At 37.6% G+C, this 18,386-nt stretch overlaps 1 protein-coding gene across 29 annotated transcripts in view; it reads right to left on the bottom strand.

Moving 5' to 3' along the window:
* NUMB (NUMB endocytic adaptor protein) overlaps positions 1-18,386 on the bottom strand; it is a 91,860-nt gene that overhangs the window by 30,589 nt on the left and 42,885 nt on the right. For 13 of the 29 annotated variants that reach the window (XM_056494060.1, XM_056494062.1, XM_056494077.1 and 10 more), the window contains exon 2: positions 3,829-3,972. In XM_056494060.1, coding sequence (XP_056350035.1) covers positions 3,829-3,954 — 126 coding nt within the window. In that variant the 5' untranslated portion in view covers positions 3,955-3,972. Of the gene's footprint in view, positions 1-3,828; positions 3,974-6,051; positions 6,145-9,901; positions 10,169-10,192; positions 10,292-17,942; positions 18,003-18,386 lie in introns of those variants that run through there. The other 16 variants (XM_056494083.1, XM_056494089.1, XM_056494075.1 and 13 more) reach the window with 7 other exon arrangements.

Below are 18,386 nucleotides of genomic sequence, written 5' to 3'. Positions count from 1 at the left end.
GAATTTGTCCCTGAAAATAGACTGCAACAGATGTACCAGTGCCCTATTTAATAATGGGGCAATTATTGTTGAACACCTATAAAAGCTGCAAGGTATTATGCCTCCATACCACCTAAGTCAGGAGAGCAACATCATTTAAGTTCCCAATGGAATAGCAAAAGTCTCTGAGTCACTTTTCTAAACACAAGTTTAACAGCCTTTTCATACCTTTGCTGACAGACAGGATCTGTCTCTCCTTGGCTCTTCTTTCAATCTAACTTTAGTGGATTCAAAGCAGTTTACACAGAAGAGCACTACAGGAAAGTCAGTAGCCATTGCACAGCCCTATCTTTGAGTGTCAGGTTACCATCTCAGGTGTGGTTAGACTGCCAACACAGAGAAGAACTATCTGTAATACATCTACACACACTAAGATGATAGAGAAAATATGATCAATGCCTGGCTACATGCAACACAGCCTTACCAACTAGCAGAAAAACGCAGGCTGTTAACAAAAAGGAGTGCAATTGACCAAAAGGAACAGTATTCATTAATGATTATCACCACCTCCAAATTCATGAACACAGCACTGAGAGAACCAACAGTAGATTGAATCTACTTCCCTGAATTTTAAAGCAACATAAAGGAACATAACAGGAATTTTGGCTGCACTTTCCACAGAGCATCTTCTCTCCCAAAGGGAAGACGATCCATAGATGTATCAGATTTGCTCAAAATCCAACAGAACACTTAAGGACTTTAACAGTAAGGATCAGCTGTGGACATAGCACAGGAAGAGCTTCAAGAAACATGCCAACATAGAAAACCTTTCAATAACATTAAATCTGTTTGCAGTACAGCATCCTCCAAGCACAATGAATGAGCAGCTATTGGAGTCCCTGTCCAACACTAACAGAGTGAAGCCTGAAGGCAAGATGAAATCCTATTTGCAGCATGACTTTCAAAGTGCTTCCACATGCTCTGTGATGTCTAAAAAAGGATAAATCTGTGTTAGCACTCTCCAAACACCCAAGCTCTGGGCAAAATATAAATGCCCAAAGGCAAGAAGTTAAAATCCAAACCAATTTAAGACATCATTTTTAACAAGAGAAACCAAGAACAAACATTCCTTTATGTGCTTGCATTAGTCTTCTCTATCTCAAAAAAAAAAAAAAAAAAAAAAAAAAAAAAAAACAAAAAAATTAGAGTTTTACCTATATAAAATAACAAGCATTAGAAGAAACAAAGCCCACAACTTGGCTGCTACCAAAACAGTCTCATGTATTTCACTTTCAAACAGAAAATCCTATAGACAGTTGCAACAACATTTATTAAGAATTCTCAGGTCTTTACTGAGTACAGATGAAGACTTCACCACCCCTGCAAAAGCCAGATTCTGGTCTTGCTACTCAGTGATGCTTTGAGCTCCAAAGAATTACAGATGATGATTTTTAGAGAGTGGGCAAGGAAGATCATAATAACTAAGAACAGGCTAATCCTGTTCCCTCCTTCCCCACCCCTTCCCAACATATTCAAGTGTGGTTGAGCAGTTACACTACAGACAACGGACCACTTTGGAATTCCCACTGCAAAACTTAAAGAAAATTCAGGTATATTCAGCATCTTTCAGATTTGAATGCATTCCTGTTCATTAAGCTTCTTCCCAAAATATCTCACTTCGTTCTGCTCCGCTGAAGAGCATCAGGAAGAAAAGTCACCCCATTAGATATTTAAGGACATAGGAGACTGCATACTTTTCCTGGAATGTATGAATTCCCAAAAAATACCCAAGACAGGCGTAACAGGATACTCTCCTTCAATAGCACAAAGTTCTATTCTTTCTGTGAGCAAAATACAGTACCACCCACTAAAGCGATGACTCTACATCTGGTTTATCTTGTTCCCTCACAATGGCATACTTCCTGTCTCTATCTATTAAACACCAGTCAACACCCACTCTGCATCTCAAGCCTTATAAAAATTTCCACTTTGTCCATATCAAGGCACACTATTTCGGACAATAAATTCTAGTCAAGGAAGATAAAATGCCTCTTAATATCAAATTGTTCTGAATTTAAGTTTTCACCTAATTGCAAGTTCTTTAGATATTAAGTCTACCATTCTGACCATTTACCTTAAAAGCATTTTTTCCAAAGAACAAATTAAATTAATTTAGTGAATACAATTAAAAGCAGACTAATGAGTGCACATAAGTCCCATTACAATATGACAAGATGCAAAGATTCGTCCATTTCTATGCTTTTTCAGCACAGAATAGGCCAAAACCTTTTTTGACTTTGGGTACATGTGCCCAGAATAGATGAATGCTTCATTTAAATACAGGAAGCACTTGTCATTAGAAGTGCAAGTCCTGACTGAGAGTTTAAAAAAAGTCAATCTTTTAACAGTGTGAAGTGGTTCACACCCTTTGTGTTCAGTAAAGGATTGAAAAAGTTTGAATAAAACTAAATGCCTAGAAATTGAGCACTCTGCTTTTCAACCTGTGTAATGCTAAATGATGAAAAAATCACTATCTTCAAACTTACAATTCTGTTCTTTCCTAGACAGTGTTAAACCTTAATCTAAGTTTGAGCTTTCACAGAGCAATTACTTTCAAAGCTTTGGCAGAACACCATCTCTGTTTAGTACTGAATTACAGTTCCTTCCTCTTAGCAGAAAAATAACTCAAGACAAAAATAAGCAAGCAGCCATGAACTAGAAACGTTGTATACAACTGAGTATACGTAAAAGCACACAAACAACTCTAGTAGGGAAAAGCAGGGCATTAACCTCGTGTGAAAGTTCTCATACTTACCACATACCTACACCAATCCACAACTTGACAAAATATGCAACAGTCAGCTTAAAGAATTCCACCCAGCAACATCACATCTATTAGAAGAATTACTTTAAGCATAATACAGTGAGAAACTAATGAAAGGTCCTTAGGTGCCAGAACTGTGTTCCTTGAACATGGATATTTAATATTTAACCCATTAGCTTTCCTCAAGCATCATTTGCTTCCAACCTATTGTAGATCTACTATTATTGTACCTTGAGGAACAAAGGGGAGCATATGCAATAAGCCACCCTATTTATATTTATATTAATTTTATGTTTATTTTTACACTGGTATTTATTAAGTATTAATATTAAATACTACTATAAACTATCAAATTATTGTTTCTTAAACAAAGAGGAAGGAGAATTGGACACAAAAAATGAAATATCTATTTATAATACTCTGATAATCTGGAATGAGTTACCAGAATTTTAAAAGGTAATTTCAGTTTCATATGCATTAATAGTCTGTAATATACACACAGAAGATCGTAGCATAGAGACATTCTCAGAAGTTAGCAAGTGCTTCTAACCTTGTGCACAGGTTGAAATCCCAGGTGTTACTTGAAATTATTTTCAGTTATCAAGAGGGAGGAAGGATTGCTTTCCAAGCACAGCCCAGCACTTACCTTACAAGTCAAATTCTAACCACTACACTTGTAACAGAGAGACCTGAGTACCTTTCCATGCAATCCACGAGGTCTAGCTATTTCTGATCTTCCAGAAAAATGAAGACAAATATTGTATTACACCTCTACCTAGCTACATGATTTATTCCAAGTAGATAATAACGTAGGATATCTCAGACTGATTTTCCAAGGCATTTGTTACGTGAGCCATCTGGTTTTAAGAAAAAAGCCACATCTTCTGCAATGAGAGCTGACTGTAAAATAGGTCAGTGTGTAATGAAGCATGTCCCTATGGCTTATGCTTGCCAAAAGAAACCCAGATAATAATTCATGACAAAAGTACCTCATGGATATCTAGAAGAAAGGCAGAAACTCTTACCTTCACAGGAAAGCTACACTTGCCAGTACGAACACCTTCTTCATCAGTCTGCCACTGATGAGGCCTGCTGGCCTCTGGGACATAGACATCTTTCTTTCTCCTAAAGCTTTGCCGTAATTTGTTCATTTCTCAGATTTTCACGTCCTAGAAGAAGAAAAAAAGAATACTGCAAATAGGCACCAAACACACATTTAGGCACTTTAGGTCAACCACGATCATGAAAAATGACACTGTGGAAAACCTGAGCTTTCACAAAGATGAATGGAAGGGGCCTGTGACAGGAAAATATTTCGGACACAGATTCAGAGAAAGATGGGTATTTACTTCAAAACAGAAAACAAAAATTCACATTACTTGTTTAATATCTTTCCACAGCAACTGAAGCATTAGACCCAGAAATAACTATTACTGGGAGCATACGGTTACCTAAAATAGCTGAGAGAGAAGCTCTAAAGAGTGATGCACAAGAAATCCTGCCTCCCCAAATTTAAACACCTACCTAAAGCAACCAAGCAGGACACCAACTGCAAAAGCTTCCAAGGCACTCATGCAAGGCAAAGATTCATAGCTCTAAAACTGCTCTAAAATCAGGTGCTTGTGCTGTTCATTAAGTACAAGAGACAGGTTCATGCTTTTACTGAGGGGAACAGTCCAGCCCTTGCTTACTATACTGGTAGAGTTCTTACAGTTAAATGAGAAATGCACTTCTTCAAAAGGGGAAGACAGTCCTGCAAATATACTTCTGAAGTCCAGAACTCAAAACTTTGTATATACTATGCCTTTATGTATCAAATTCTATATACAATCCAATCTACGCTTTAGACTTGCTCATTTTCACTAGATTCAAACTACAGTTAGCCAAGCTATGAGAGAAATTACTACTAATAAAAAGACCTGATATTCACCAAAAGAAATAAAATCATATGGGGTACAAACTGGGGGATATTGAAGACATACTGAAAGGCTTCTTGAGATTTGGTTGTCTTTCTTAAAAAATAAGCCTTCTCACAATCATGACACCTCATTTTGATTTAAAAAAAAATATGCCGTAGAATGCAAGTCAACAAAATCTAATTTGTTTACATATGCTTATATCTCATTAGATTGAATAAACTACAGAATATAGATATTTAGAGGTGTCAATAGCTGGCCTTCAAATGAAAGCTTCTTTAAAAGCAGTTGGAGTACCATTTTAAACCTTGAAAAGAACTAGAATCTTCCAGTCAAAACTACATGACATAGGTAAGAAAAATCAACACATTCCTATTTGTGGTATCTGATATTTAAGAAGTTTAATGTCAAAATGTAACTATTTCAAAGTTGAACAACAGTCAGAAATTAATAGCATTATAGAAAATCACTGCCCACCACTAATTATAAATACTAAATTGTTTTATATCTCATGGTGCACTTTAGCCATTCCCAATAACAAAAAGGCATGTGTTTTGTTTCTGACTCCCTAAAACTTCCTTCAGCAACTTCTACTTTCTCCCTCAAGCAGCAGATAATTAAACAAGTCAGTTCCCACTGTATCTCAGTGGCATGATACTGGCTAATTTCTCTACAATCTTCCATCTTTCCATCATCTATTAAAAGAAATACTCTAAGATAAGTAATAATTCAAAGATGTACCCATGGATAAAGAAAGGACAACTATATCACTAGGAGTGGGCAATTTAAGTGTGGTGATGTTAATTGTTTAAGTGCAAGTAAGCATGATAGTCATATGCACAAGTTCAGTGCCATTTGAATTCCATTATTCCTGGGTCTTGTAGCATTCTGGAGCATTCTTTCAGCATACGGGATAACTCCTGAAGTATTTCTACATTAGAAAACAGCCACACTAAACATACTTTTATAACAAACACTATGCTCAAAGCTGCTTGATGAGCATCTGAAAGCAACAAGGTGTGACACTCCAAGCAAAATCCAAATGCAAATTAAGCAATGGGTTGGGATGTACACCAAAGGCTACAGGGAACTGTCCCTAGCAGGTACCTAGAACAGTCAGGAGGTCTAACAAGCAGTGTAAGTGCAGGCATGGAACTTGCTGAAGGATTCTCAATCACAATTATCTAGCTATAAAAAGAAGTGTTAACTTCATTCCTTCACAGCTACAAAATGCTTGTCATACCTAGGAATATAAAATATTTTCTTGAATTTACTCAAGTGGATTTAGAGATTAGAACATGTGCAAAATTAAAAACATGTGTGTTTCTTATCACTCAATAAGCTGAAGCAGCTCTGTTTTGCTTTCAGCTGGGACAGTTAGTTTTCTTCCCAGTAGCTGGTACAGTGCAGTGTTTTGGATTTAGGCTGAGAAAAATGTTGATAACACATTGGTTTAGTTGTTGCTAAGGACTGTTTACACTAAGTCAAGGTCTTCTTTGCTTCTCACCCCACCCTACCATTGAGTTGGCTGCAGAGCACAAGTTTGTGAAGGGACACACCTGGGAGGGCTGAGCCCAACTGCCCACAGGCACGGCCCACAGCATATGGCACCATGGAAAACTGGGAATGGGGACATTCAAAGTGACAGTGTTCATCCTCCCAAGTAACCACTGTGTGTGACAGAACCTTGCTTTCCTGGGGATGCCCAAACACCTTCTTGCCCATGGGAAGCATTACATTAATGTCTTGCTTTGCTTGCCTGTGTGGCTTTTGTTTTACCTTTCTTTATCTCAACCCATGAAGTTTTCACTTCTGCTCTTCTAATTCTCTTGCCCAACTCACTGGGAAGAGTGAGCAAGTGGCTGGATGGGGTTTAGTTGCCATCTGGGGTTAAATCGTAACACTCTCCTATAAACTTTGTTTATTTTACAAGCTATAAGCAATTTTAAAATCTCTGAATGTGCAAAGGCAATTCTTAAAGTTTTAAGAGGAGCTGCAAAGCTTCTATTCTCCATCAAGGCTTAGGGAGGCATTACAGCAATATTAGTTATGTACTTTGTTTCACAAACTGCAGATGAAGGATTCTGTGCATCAGTCTGAAGGAATCAGAATTTCAGTGGAGGCTATTCCATTCCAGGCTATTCCTGGGCAGGTGAAACATACTGCAGCAAATCTCTATATGGCACCTCAGCTCATAAGGACAGACACCCACTCTTGTCCCTGCTGCAGACTGGCAGTGCCACAGCACGATGAGCAAAACCACTGCTCCAGCTGCTTCAGTGAAAAGTGCAGAAATCTGACCAGCACATGGCTTACAGCCCAGCTGCCCGACCTTGCACTCCAGTGAGGGACAAATGGACATAGATACTCCACTCTGCCAAAAGAGGCAACAGACTCTTAAGCAGATACAATTAGATGCACTAAGGCTCGTGTGTCAGTTTTGAAGATTTCAAGGTAACTCTGAATCTCAAGAACTCCAGTGAATAGCCAAGCAAGGACTGAGGACAGCACACAATCACTGTACCATTTGTGAAAAACCGCAGTGTAATTGCCTTATCATAACATTTGTTTATGCGAGCATTCTGTCGGACTTCTCCTCCCGGGCATTACTGGTGCCCACGAGACTGACGCCTTATCAGACATTTACTCTGACCAGGAATCTCAATCCCCAGGGGAGGATAAGAATAAGAGTTCCTCAACTACATTTTGTATGAGAAACTGAAGTGGCATTTTGCCCAAAGTATTTCCTTTTCACCAAAAACCAAACCCATTTTCCTACATGTTCTAATTTTGAGGTCACATTGGCAACAAACAGTTTAAAAATAGCTAATTCTATCTGATAGAAATGCTGAAAAACAGCAAAATTAATTTCTTGTCAGGCAACCAGCAAGCTCTCTCCAAAGGCCACACTTGGGTTTTCTGAAATACCAGACTTATTAGTAGTCTGCAAAACAGTATGTCCTATAAACACCCAATTTGCTGGTAACATGCATGTCAGGACAACAGAACTGGAGCTGTCACCTGATGGGAAAGTGTTAAATAGAACAATTCTAACAGGCTGCAAATTTGAGGATTCAGGAGAGTAGCATGTGAATTGCTCCAATTAAGTGCTGAAATTTTTACTAATTTTGTCTGGAACTCAGTATCTCTAAAGAGAGATGAGTGAGCATTTTCTATTTGAATTCTTTGTAGGGAACTTCACATTTCCATGCGAGCCCTGTGTGCCTGCCAACACAACAGACAGCAGCCTAGGCTGCAATAAGCTATCAAGGTATTTTCTTCTGACAGCATCACTTACCACAGAAAGTCTGACACTATATTTTGGGATTATCTAAGGTGAAAGTTGCTGAACTCTGATTTTTTTTTTTTCACTTAGCAACTTATCTTTGTCATGTAATTAGGAGTATTTTAAAATCACCCAAGAGACAAACCAAAACACCAAAAACCTCTATTTCCTTTTCACTTTTACAAAACCAGCTAGGATCCAGAGAAAGAGGACTTTGAAGATAAACCTAGTGAAAAGTCAAGATAGGAAACTCAAAATCTAATTAAATCACAAAACACAACATTACATCAGAGACAAACTGCCAACAAAAGCTGAAAGCCCTGAGCCTTCTGGAGAAATAAGGAAACAGAGCCACACTGGGTCCCGGTACCTTTCAAGGTTATCTTACTGCAGACAGCTAAGTATCTGAATGGTCACTTCCACTGGAGAAAAAAAAATAAGAAAAACAAACCCCAAAAAAACAAAACAAAACCACCCACACAACATGAAATTCTCCACTACTTTTGTAATTCAAGAGATTACAACATGAGACTAGACATTAGACCATTTCCCAAAGCACCTTCCTACAAAAGGGATCAAAAAGACAAATTACTTTTTTTAATTTATGTTGCCATTTATTTTTATGCAAATTTATGTATTTTGGAAACAGAGCTCCAAAGGCAATTTAAGGAGAGCTGGAGCATTATTCTTCTGACCAAGAGGAAAAACTACCACTTACACCTCTATCAGTCCACTGACAGCTCAGGGGCAGAGTTGTCAGAAACAACAGAGACAGAAACAACACTGTCATGGATAAAAGTGCATGTTGAAGCACTCTTGGCTTCACTGCCTTGTGCATCATCAGGTTATGGCTGCAGAACAAATTACTGCAAGATAAACCAGCATGTTAATTCATGTCTTGTTAGCTGCTCTGCTGTACAACTGTGTTCACTTTTACCCTTCAGTGAGCACAAGCCAGCAATTTACCCTTCAGTGAGAGATGGGTAAGCTTTCATATTAACTGAAGTTAGGTCAGGAGGAAGCTGCTGATGATGCAAATTTGGAGCTTAGCTTTGCAAGAGTTTACCCATGTAACCATATCTTTAGATAAGCAATTCATTTACACTGTGGATAGCTGTTTCTTGCAGAGCAGTTGCTGCTACTGAGCACTCCAATCCAAACTACAGAATCTGCAGGACAGAAGGACAATATGGGTACATGGGTACCTGAACTGCATGCACAAATTCAACTGGTTAGATTTTAAACTAGGGTGTACTACATATCTCACACTAAGCAACTACTTACAGTTCCAACACTCACGACAAATAAACAGCACAAACATTTTTTATCTTTCTTATTAACTCTAGCCTTCACAAAGGTTATTTAATCTGCATTCAATTATCTGTTATCTTTCCTGTTCACAGTGAAAAAGGATAAAAAAGGGTATCAAGTCTTCAGTCAGTTTTTTAAAACCATTCAGCAGGTTTGGGATTACTATCCATTTTCCTTCAGAATTTAATACTGTTTCCTATTTACCTATTTTGAAAAAAGAAAGTCATGGGTCAAACAAGGGCAAAGTACTCTCTGTAGCCTGCAACAAATGCAGAGTACCCAGGGGCAGGAGGGAACACACCCCCGCCCCACACACACCCACCCACTCCAGGTGCCATCCTCCTGACTTGTAGTACAAAGTCCTCCTACAAGCATGAACCATCAGTAGTACTAACACATGAACAAAATTCCTAGAAGTATGCACTTCAAACAGCAGGGAAATACAGTTTTAAGAACAAGGTATTATAGGGATCACTCTAAAATTTACAAGCCTCCATATCAAACAAATTCAATAACTTAATACAACCAGGTTAAGTAACTTAAAAGAAAAAAGAAAAAAAAAAAAAAAAAAAGTGTCATTCATACCTGTACTGCCTGCTGGCCACAAACAGGTGAGGGCTAAGTAGCTGCACAACCATCTGCTTCCCTTATGTGCTCTTCCCCAGTGAAATACACCTAATACTGCTGAAGGGCCAAGCCAAAAAGAGCCCGAAACCTGGAGCAAAAACCTCATCCACCTCTAAAATTTTTTTCTCACATTTCTTGACATCAAAGCTTTCTGAATCAGGATGCATTCTTCCTTCCAAAGCCAACTGATAGACCTAAGAGGAAATGCAAATAATCTTAATCTTGTAGAAAAAAAAGTGTTTGCCTAACCTACTTACTAGGAAAACACTCCAGAGACATTCCTCCACATGGCTTGAAGATCTGTATCCTCAGAAAGCTTGGTGCCTCTGAGTTCTTGTGCAAGTACAACCTGGTCACACCTGTCCACAGACTAATGTTTAACAGCTATCTTTTGAGCATTATGAAAATCTGAATCATACTATGAAATCCGCAATGGTCTGCACCAGGAAATGTGAACAGCCCACACTTCCATATTCCAGAAGTATATTTCACATTGCTTTTTCCAATAAAATAAAGTTCACCGCTGCCACTCCAATGTTAATTGTAAATCTTGGCTACAACCAGGACACAAGGATATCAGTGAGGAAATATGATTGTTTCAAGTCATTCTCTTGGGATGAGGTTTGGGTTTGGCAGGTTTACCTGCAAGTAAAACACAAATAGAAGTGGTTCAAAACATTTTGATCTCTTTTGCTTTCTAATGTGCAATTTGAGCCCCTAAATTTAAGATGACAGTGCAAGAACATTTCATTTATAAAAAAACAGGCAAGCTAGGAAAGAGAGTTGATTGCTGCCAAGGTAAATAGTCTGTCCCTGTCTATTATGAAGCTGCCAGGATGGAGTTTTACTTCTCTGAAAAATCCTTATTAAGCATTGCTGCTAAGCAAACGTTCTCCCCTCCTCTCCCACTTACACAGTACAAAAACATGTAATGTCCTATCTCTCCAAGTCTACTGTAAAGGTTAGCCAAAACTTGCTGCAATTGGCCTGCAACAGCTTCTCTGCAATTATTCACCAGCACAAGCACACAGAGTACCCTTATCTTCTAAGGAAGAAAAGGTCAGTCCATGTGTCAGATTCTGAATGCAGAACTTTGAGCCTTTTTGTAAGTTTAGATCCCATAAAATCTAATTAAATCCAGCACTGTCACACTGAAGCAAATGAAGGCATGTAACCGTATGAGCATGCTCACTAAAATGTTAACAGCCCTGTTTCGCAATCCAGGCTGACTAACCACATTATTCACCACATGGCTTTCCAACTCATTCACCCTTTCATTACCCAATTAACATCTAATAATAAAATACTACAAGTAAGCATTCTATCAAAATATGCATAAAGGTGAAGCATTTCTTCATTTGTTCAATCAGCAAACACATTATGTTGTGTTGTTACTATTATTTAGAGTTCCAATTGAGGGGATTTTCCTTCTTGAATGTAAATTATTGGATATATAACTAAAAGTCTACTGAACCAAGTATACCAGCTGTAGAAAACTCACCTTTCAGCAATGAAAGTAATATTTAGATCATACTTTGAAAATATAACAGAAATGGCAAGCTTAAATTCTTTATGTAAGACCAAAGAGATCAGAGCTGTGACAGTAATGTCTCCGACAGTATTCTTTGAAATTGTGATGCATTGTTATCATATGATGTGAAGTACAAGACATCCTCAAATCCATCAGATTTCTGGCTGTCTTATACCTGAACTAAGGTATCACGTGAGCACTTCATAACTCTTTCCAGAGCACTTGACAATCCTATCTGCACCACAGATGAGGGTGAAAGAAGGGAAAAAACAATGTTATGACAGCAACATTTTACTGGCAAAAGCCAGACTTAAACAAAAATTGCAAGCAGCTTATGAAATACCAGGAAATGAAATAATGAACTGTACTCCAACACACTGTTAACAATTATGTGGCTAAAACATTCAGCTAGCAGAAGCCCTGTCCTAAAGCATAGGATTTTCAAACATAAATACCCCCCCAGACTGCAGCAATTAAACACAGGAGTCTGTATTCCACAATGTTATGTAACAGAAGTATCGCCAAAGTAAACATTCAGACTCTTAAACTGTCACAAAACTACAAGTTTGATCATTGCAAGGCAGAAGTTATTCCTAAAGACATGCAATGCCCCTTCTAGCAGATGTAAGATAAATCATTTGCCTCTCACAAACCTGTGAAATTCAGCAAGTAAAAGAAAGCAAGCCTCATTTTCTCCATCAGTAACTATTCTAAAGCAAATGTCCCAATTCATCAGACACTACAGCAACTGCAAACTCTGACTATGATCCTAAACAATATGCTAAGAGGTTTAAGAGCAGAGATATGAGGCAGTAATCCCCTTGTTTTGTAGGCTCACTCTAAAAATACCCTGCAGACTGTCAGTCACAGTGGAAAGCAGGTCTCCTAAACACTTGATGTGATACAAAGTGAGTTGAATTATATTATCTATAATATCTGAAAATAAGTAGAAGTTTAGTAGAGAAACACTAGCTATGTGCTTTGTGGAAGCAGCTCAAGTAATTCTGCTTTGCAGCTCATCTGCACACATGTCAATAATTTTAACTTACCAAGCCATGTAATTTCCAAGTGAATCATTTACATTCAGGGCAGCTAAATATCAGACAACTCAACAGTTAACAAACATGAACATCTTGGTTTAAAATTATGTTTACGAATACATGCTGAATTTCAAAATGAAATTAGATATAAAAGAAAGTACAAAAAAGGCTGAAACAGCCAAAAAGTATGTCCTTTAATCACCCAATTCCATGAACTTGAAGTTAGGTATGTCAAATCCCATGAAAATAAATGTATTTCCAAAATTTAAAAAATAATATTTTACAAGTAAAATAAATGTTTTTACTGGTAGATCAGTCACAAATCTTAGATTTTCACACTGGACTTACGTCTGTAGGACCTATGAGTATTTTACAAGCAAATAATCAGTGTAGACTAAACAAGGCCAAACATCTGCTGCTTAGTATCAGACAGGGTCAAATATCAATCCGTCAATCATACCTTTGGGCTGTTGACCTGATCACTCCCTACCTACTGGGAGTCCAGAAGCATATGAACACTGTGTTTTTGGTTCCAGCTTTTAGGTGAGAGCAGAGAGAAGACAAAACGAGCTACGGATCAGAGCAGGTGTTTCAGGAACCGACTGCCCTCTAAACCAGATCACTAGGAGGATATATTTTAGCAAGATTTTTAAAAATATACTTGTATTCATAGTGAAGCTTTAGCCCTGGTTCATATACAGTATTTCACGAAAGTGAAAACCACCATATTTTGGACAACTGATCCTGCAATACTGCTCCACAGCCCTGCAACACCAGCCCACAGCATGGTCCAGCCCAACAGCCCACATTCCGGAAACATTAGGAACAACAAAACATAAATTTTTCATCAGCTTTAGGAGAAGGCTTCAGTGGGAATAAACAGTAATGCTGCTCAGTCTGTCAGCAAGTAGGATCCTGGTACCGAGAAACTAGGTAAATCCACATGAGAAGTAGCGTGCTCAGACACAAAACAGGGAGGTAAAGAGGGCTCTCTCCACCACAATCAGCAATGTTTCAATCATTCAGGTATGTCTCAAAAGAAAATAGTTCAGCAACTGTTTGCAGGTGATGCAAATTGTTCCGGCGTAGATTAAACTGATTTTAGAAATACAAGATCATTTCACAAGAAGAAATTATTCTGTAGTAACAGCAGAGAAAAGCACATGGAATAAGGGTAAAAAAGCCACAGTAATTATAAATAGCAATGGATATTGATTTTGTTATTATTACTGTCTAGGAATTGTCATAATTCATGTTTACTCCTCTAAAAATTGAATTGTCAAATAAGCAAACAGCAGTAAGAATTATTATGAAAGGAGCAGAGCAAAGCCAGCAAGATGAGGTGGCATAAGACCCGACAGCACACAGGGTCAGTACTGTACAGTTCTTGTAGTTAATATACGCTCCCTGAAAAGAAACTGGAAGGTGAAGGAAAGAAGCAAGGATAAGGAGAATAGCAAGGACTACTTAACACCTTCAGCTCAAGGACAGATTAGATACATCAAAGGTCTTCATGTCAGAAAACCAATTTTCTAGTGCAGAAAGCTACAAAAATTACAATATCATAATGTTAGAAATAAAAACGGAATGATGATTTTCCAATTTCTATGTTGCAAGAACTGTGAAAAAGCAATAGAGTTCTCTAGCAATCCAGGTTTCAATAAAAGAGTATTTCTTCTCATGATACAAAAATCAAGCAGGACACTTTATATCTCTGGGAAAGTTTAAAAACTAAAAATAAAAAGGAATTTTTAAAAAAAAATCTCCAAATAACCCAGACGAACTATATGATCAAAACTTCCAAAAGTTATTGAAACCTATAGTGAAGGCAGTACAGCCATCCATTTAGGGAATCACCCAGTCCAATCTGACCAGCTGGCAAGTCTTACTTCATGTCTTAATCTTCTTTTCTTCCCGGGATCCAACACTGACTGTATCAGAGAGAATTACTGTGCTATGGAGCCTTTGTTGTGAAGCAGCACAGCTCCCAAGCTGGTGTCCCTACAGGGCCAGTCCAGCTGGCCACACCTCGTGTTGCAGCTGTCACAGCACCACAGCAGAACTGTTCACACCCAGCTGCCGCAGCACCAAGAGCTGCCTCACTACAGTGTAAGGATCTCCCTTTCCCAAACACTCAGAAGAACAAGTTTCCACAGCTCAAGACATTTAAATGAAATTAATCTGTATATTCCAGATAGCTCACAATTTGAATTATTGTGGCAACAAACCACGGGTGGACCAGTCAATCCCAATTACGAAATGAAAATTAGCTTAAACTGCCACGAAGTGTGTCACTCACAGGATGACAGATGACTCCTTGTTACACCATTATTGCACTGGGCCTAAGCACTCCACTCAGTCACTGCCTGGCAGCTGTTACATGGCAGCTCAAGACACTTCAATCGCTCCCATCCTCCACAGCTAAATATAATTAAGGCCCTCTTATCTGTGGGTTTTCTTCAGCTTCTTCACGCTAAATCAGCCTCACTTTTGACTGCAGCCAATGCAAAGAAGGAGGAGGGCGAGTGACACAAAAGGCATCTTTATTATTAATTTAGAACTCAAAGTGAAATCGTGAAGCTTTGTACCAAGCTTTTGTGAAAAAAGTGGCAGGTTTTAATAATAAAAAATGAGCCCAGAGAAAAGATACAGTAATTTTTTCTGGCTGTCAGAATATCAGAAAATCGTTTGATCATCTCTCGTTAAGCCTAACAGAAGAAGTTCACTTTCACGTAAAAGATAGGCAGAATGTTTTTAGGAACTCACTCTAGTGTCCATCCAGCATTGCAACTGTGGTTGACTTCTTAGAACATAATTTTTTCTTTATATGAATCTTACTTATAATAGGCATTAATGTATGCATTTATACATTGTCCAGTGCAAGTTTTGAGCTGTTTCATAACATTTCTCTCATAATAACTCTTTACAAAACACTACAAGGAACTAAAAGAATTATTTCCCAAACCATTTGCTTTACACAAATGTAATCAAATCAGAAGCTAGCTTAACAAAGTCAAATACAAGCTATAAATTCTTTCAAGCACACAGAATACAATGCTTTCTGAACTCCCTCACCAGTTAAATACCTTTGAAACATTTTGCATCCTCTCCAGAGTCTAATACAAGCCACATGTTTCATCACCCAAAGAACTCAAAAAACATTTAAGGAATCTCTCACCACACTCCCTGTGAGAGGTGTCTAAACAGAGAATTCCAACACAATTCCATCTTTCTGGTACCATTTTGTATATAGACAACAAGCATTCCTTATGAAGACACAGCATATAAACTTCACTTCGTGCCTAGTGTTTCCCATGTCTGCTTACTGCAAACCTGTAAGATCTAAGCATGACTTCAGTGATTTTGAAAATTATATATAGCAGCATAACTAATGAAATATATCTTTTATAAGCATTTACCTTCATAAAATCCTGATGTATGTAATTATGGGGGAAAAAAACCATTCCCCAAATGCAAGTGTAGTAGAATCAGTTACCAGAACAATGTTCATATGACAGCAGCAAGAATATGTTCGCATTTTTTCCCCTGCTCAGATTCTGCTATAGTACTTTTCCTAAAAATCCCTCTCTTGAAGCTATAACCATGAAGTCAAGTCCAATATGGGCTATAAAAGTTTCATCTGTGAACTTACAACATTTTCTCCCTGTACCTCACAAGACAATGTTTTTTTAGACAATTTCAAGTGCTTCTTTTAAAGAACAACCCCACAATCTGGAACTACTACGCTATTATACCAATTTGCCACAACTCCAGTCAAGGCTGGATTTTTTTTATATTCATGCCAACAGACCTGAAGCTTCTCAGACCCACATGAAAACCTTTCATCTTACTGTTTTCAATGTTTGCATATTTTCATTTGGGGTAAGAGGGGAGAGGAGGGAAGGGCTGATCTTTATGGAATTAAGTGATAAAAGGATACATTAATAGTCTGCATTTAAGGTTTGAGGTTTTTTGGAAGAACTTTAAGTAAAGGTTTTCATATCTGCTCTTATAAACAGATGCATACTTCCTTCCCCCACTCCTTCCTATCACTTGGCATTTAAAGCCTTTTGCTTGTAAGGATAGTAATGTTGGTTTTTATGGAGGCTGCAGATAGGAATTCAACTGCTATTGCTACAGAATCTCAGAGACAGTGTTTTTTTAAGCACTGATAATAATCTCTCAGACATTTCCTTCCACAGAAGTGACCGAATTTCATGATGGTCATTAAAATTAGTAACACATTATTTTTGACCAGCAATAATATATTATGAATCCACAACTACATGCTCAGTGAGAATTATAACATAAAGCTTCAGACATCAATAAACCCCAGGGTTCCTCTTCAGATTCTTTTTTTTTTACTTCCATTGAACTCAGTGAAAAGAAAGTTCAGTTATACAAATTTACTTTAAGTATTCCTAACAATGAAAATGTATTTCTCTAAATAAATAACTCTGTATACATCCAAAAAGATGGTTTCTACCCTTTTCACCTAAAATCAAATTAATAATTAAAAAATTCCTTCATGATAATGAAGATTTTTTTAATGAAAGCTTTAATTAAGAAATGGAAGCAGCATGTTCATTTCTCTAATAATCTAGTCAAAATATTTCCAAGACCACACCAGGATTTTAATTCCAGCCTCTAAACAATATTTAAACCAGCTCATCTAATACAACACTGGGTGGGGGGGAAGGTATATATGTGAATTTCATGTCACTACCTGAGACAGACTGCTCCAAACTTGTAAAACTGCTTTACCTACTAAACGAACTGCAAGAACTCACGTCAGCATTTTGCCTTCTATTCAAAATTAAGACTATGGTAATTCAGAAAGTCAAGTCTTAGAATATAATGGATTCAGACTTCCTGTACCACCTTCCTGCTGATAAAATATTGGGATCTTAATTTAACTTTTTTCTGTTAGCTTTCTCTGCCCTGTATTAATTCTGTTAGCATACAGATTTTATCTCTTTCAAGATCAGCACAGAATTTCTGCTACAAAAACCAAACATGCATTAAAAGCCAAGAATGAGCCTTTGCATGTGTGCTTTCTTCACAAGCTATACTCACATCTCAAAATGATTATGAAGAAAAGGCCAGAACATACATTCTAACACAAACAGTTTAAAATAACCTTCACATAATAATTAAAAACCTCCACTGAAATTGTCTGATCAATCTGGAAAATTAAGATCAAAATTGTTCCCATACTCTTAGTGTAGTAAGACACGTAACACTCAGTGAGAGGAACTAAAATCGGCCACTTTAAAAGTTGAGCAATATACATTAAAAGACGAAGTTAAGATATGCATCCCAAAATGCCAGTGCTGTCTTTCAGGGTCCCAATTTATCTATACAAGGAGCTAAGACTATCACCCTCTTCCATGAATACCAAAATCCCATAAATATTCACAAAACTCACCATTCCTCATTACAGTTCTCCCATCTGATTCTGAGCTATTGTGTTTATTTTAACCCCAATCTGTAAAAAAATGGTCAATTTAAGATTATGAGCATGAAAAGATCATGAAAAGGTATTTCTATTTCAAAAGCTTCAAATGAAGATATAATTACAAGCAATATATGCTGAATTAAGTCATCTCAAGCCATCAGTAAATATTTTGTCAGCTAGGGCTGATAAGAACTACAGAAATATTGCATGTTGTACTGCAACTGAACACCCATCAACTCTCTTTAAAATAAGCACCAGCTGAGACATGGACAAAAAGACAAAGATGCTCATTATTCAAACACACTGAGCTTTTGACCATCCTGTTACACTGTTCAAACCCAGGAAAGAAGTTCAATATTAACACCACCCTGAACTAGAGAGGTATGCAGTTTTGTTACTGGTATAGAAATTACG

This window comes from Oenanthe melanoleuca, chromosome 5 (assembly GCF_029582105.1).
Source record: "Oenanthe melanoleuca isolate GR-GAL-2019-014 chromosome 5, OMel1.0, whole genome shotgun sequence".
NCBI classification, from domain to species: Eukaryota; Metazoa; Chordata; class Aves; order Passeriformes; family Muscicapidae; genus Oenanthe; species Oenanthe melanoleuca.
Note: the sequence above shows the minus strand (reverse complement) of the source record. Positions and strands in the feature narration are given on the sequence as shown.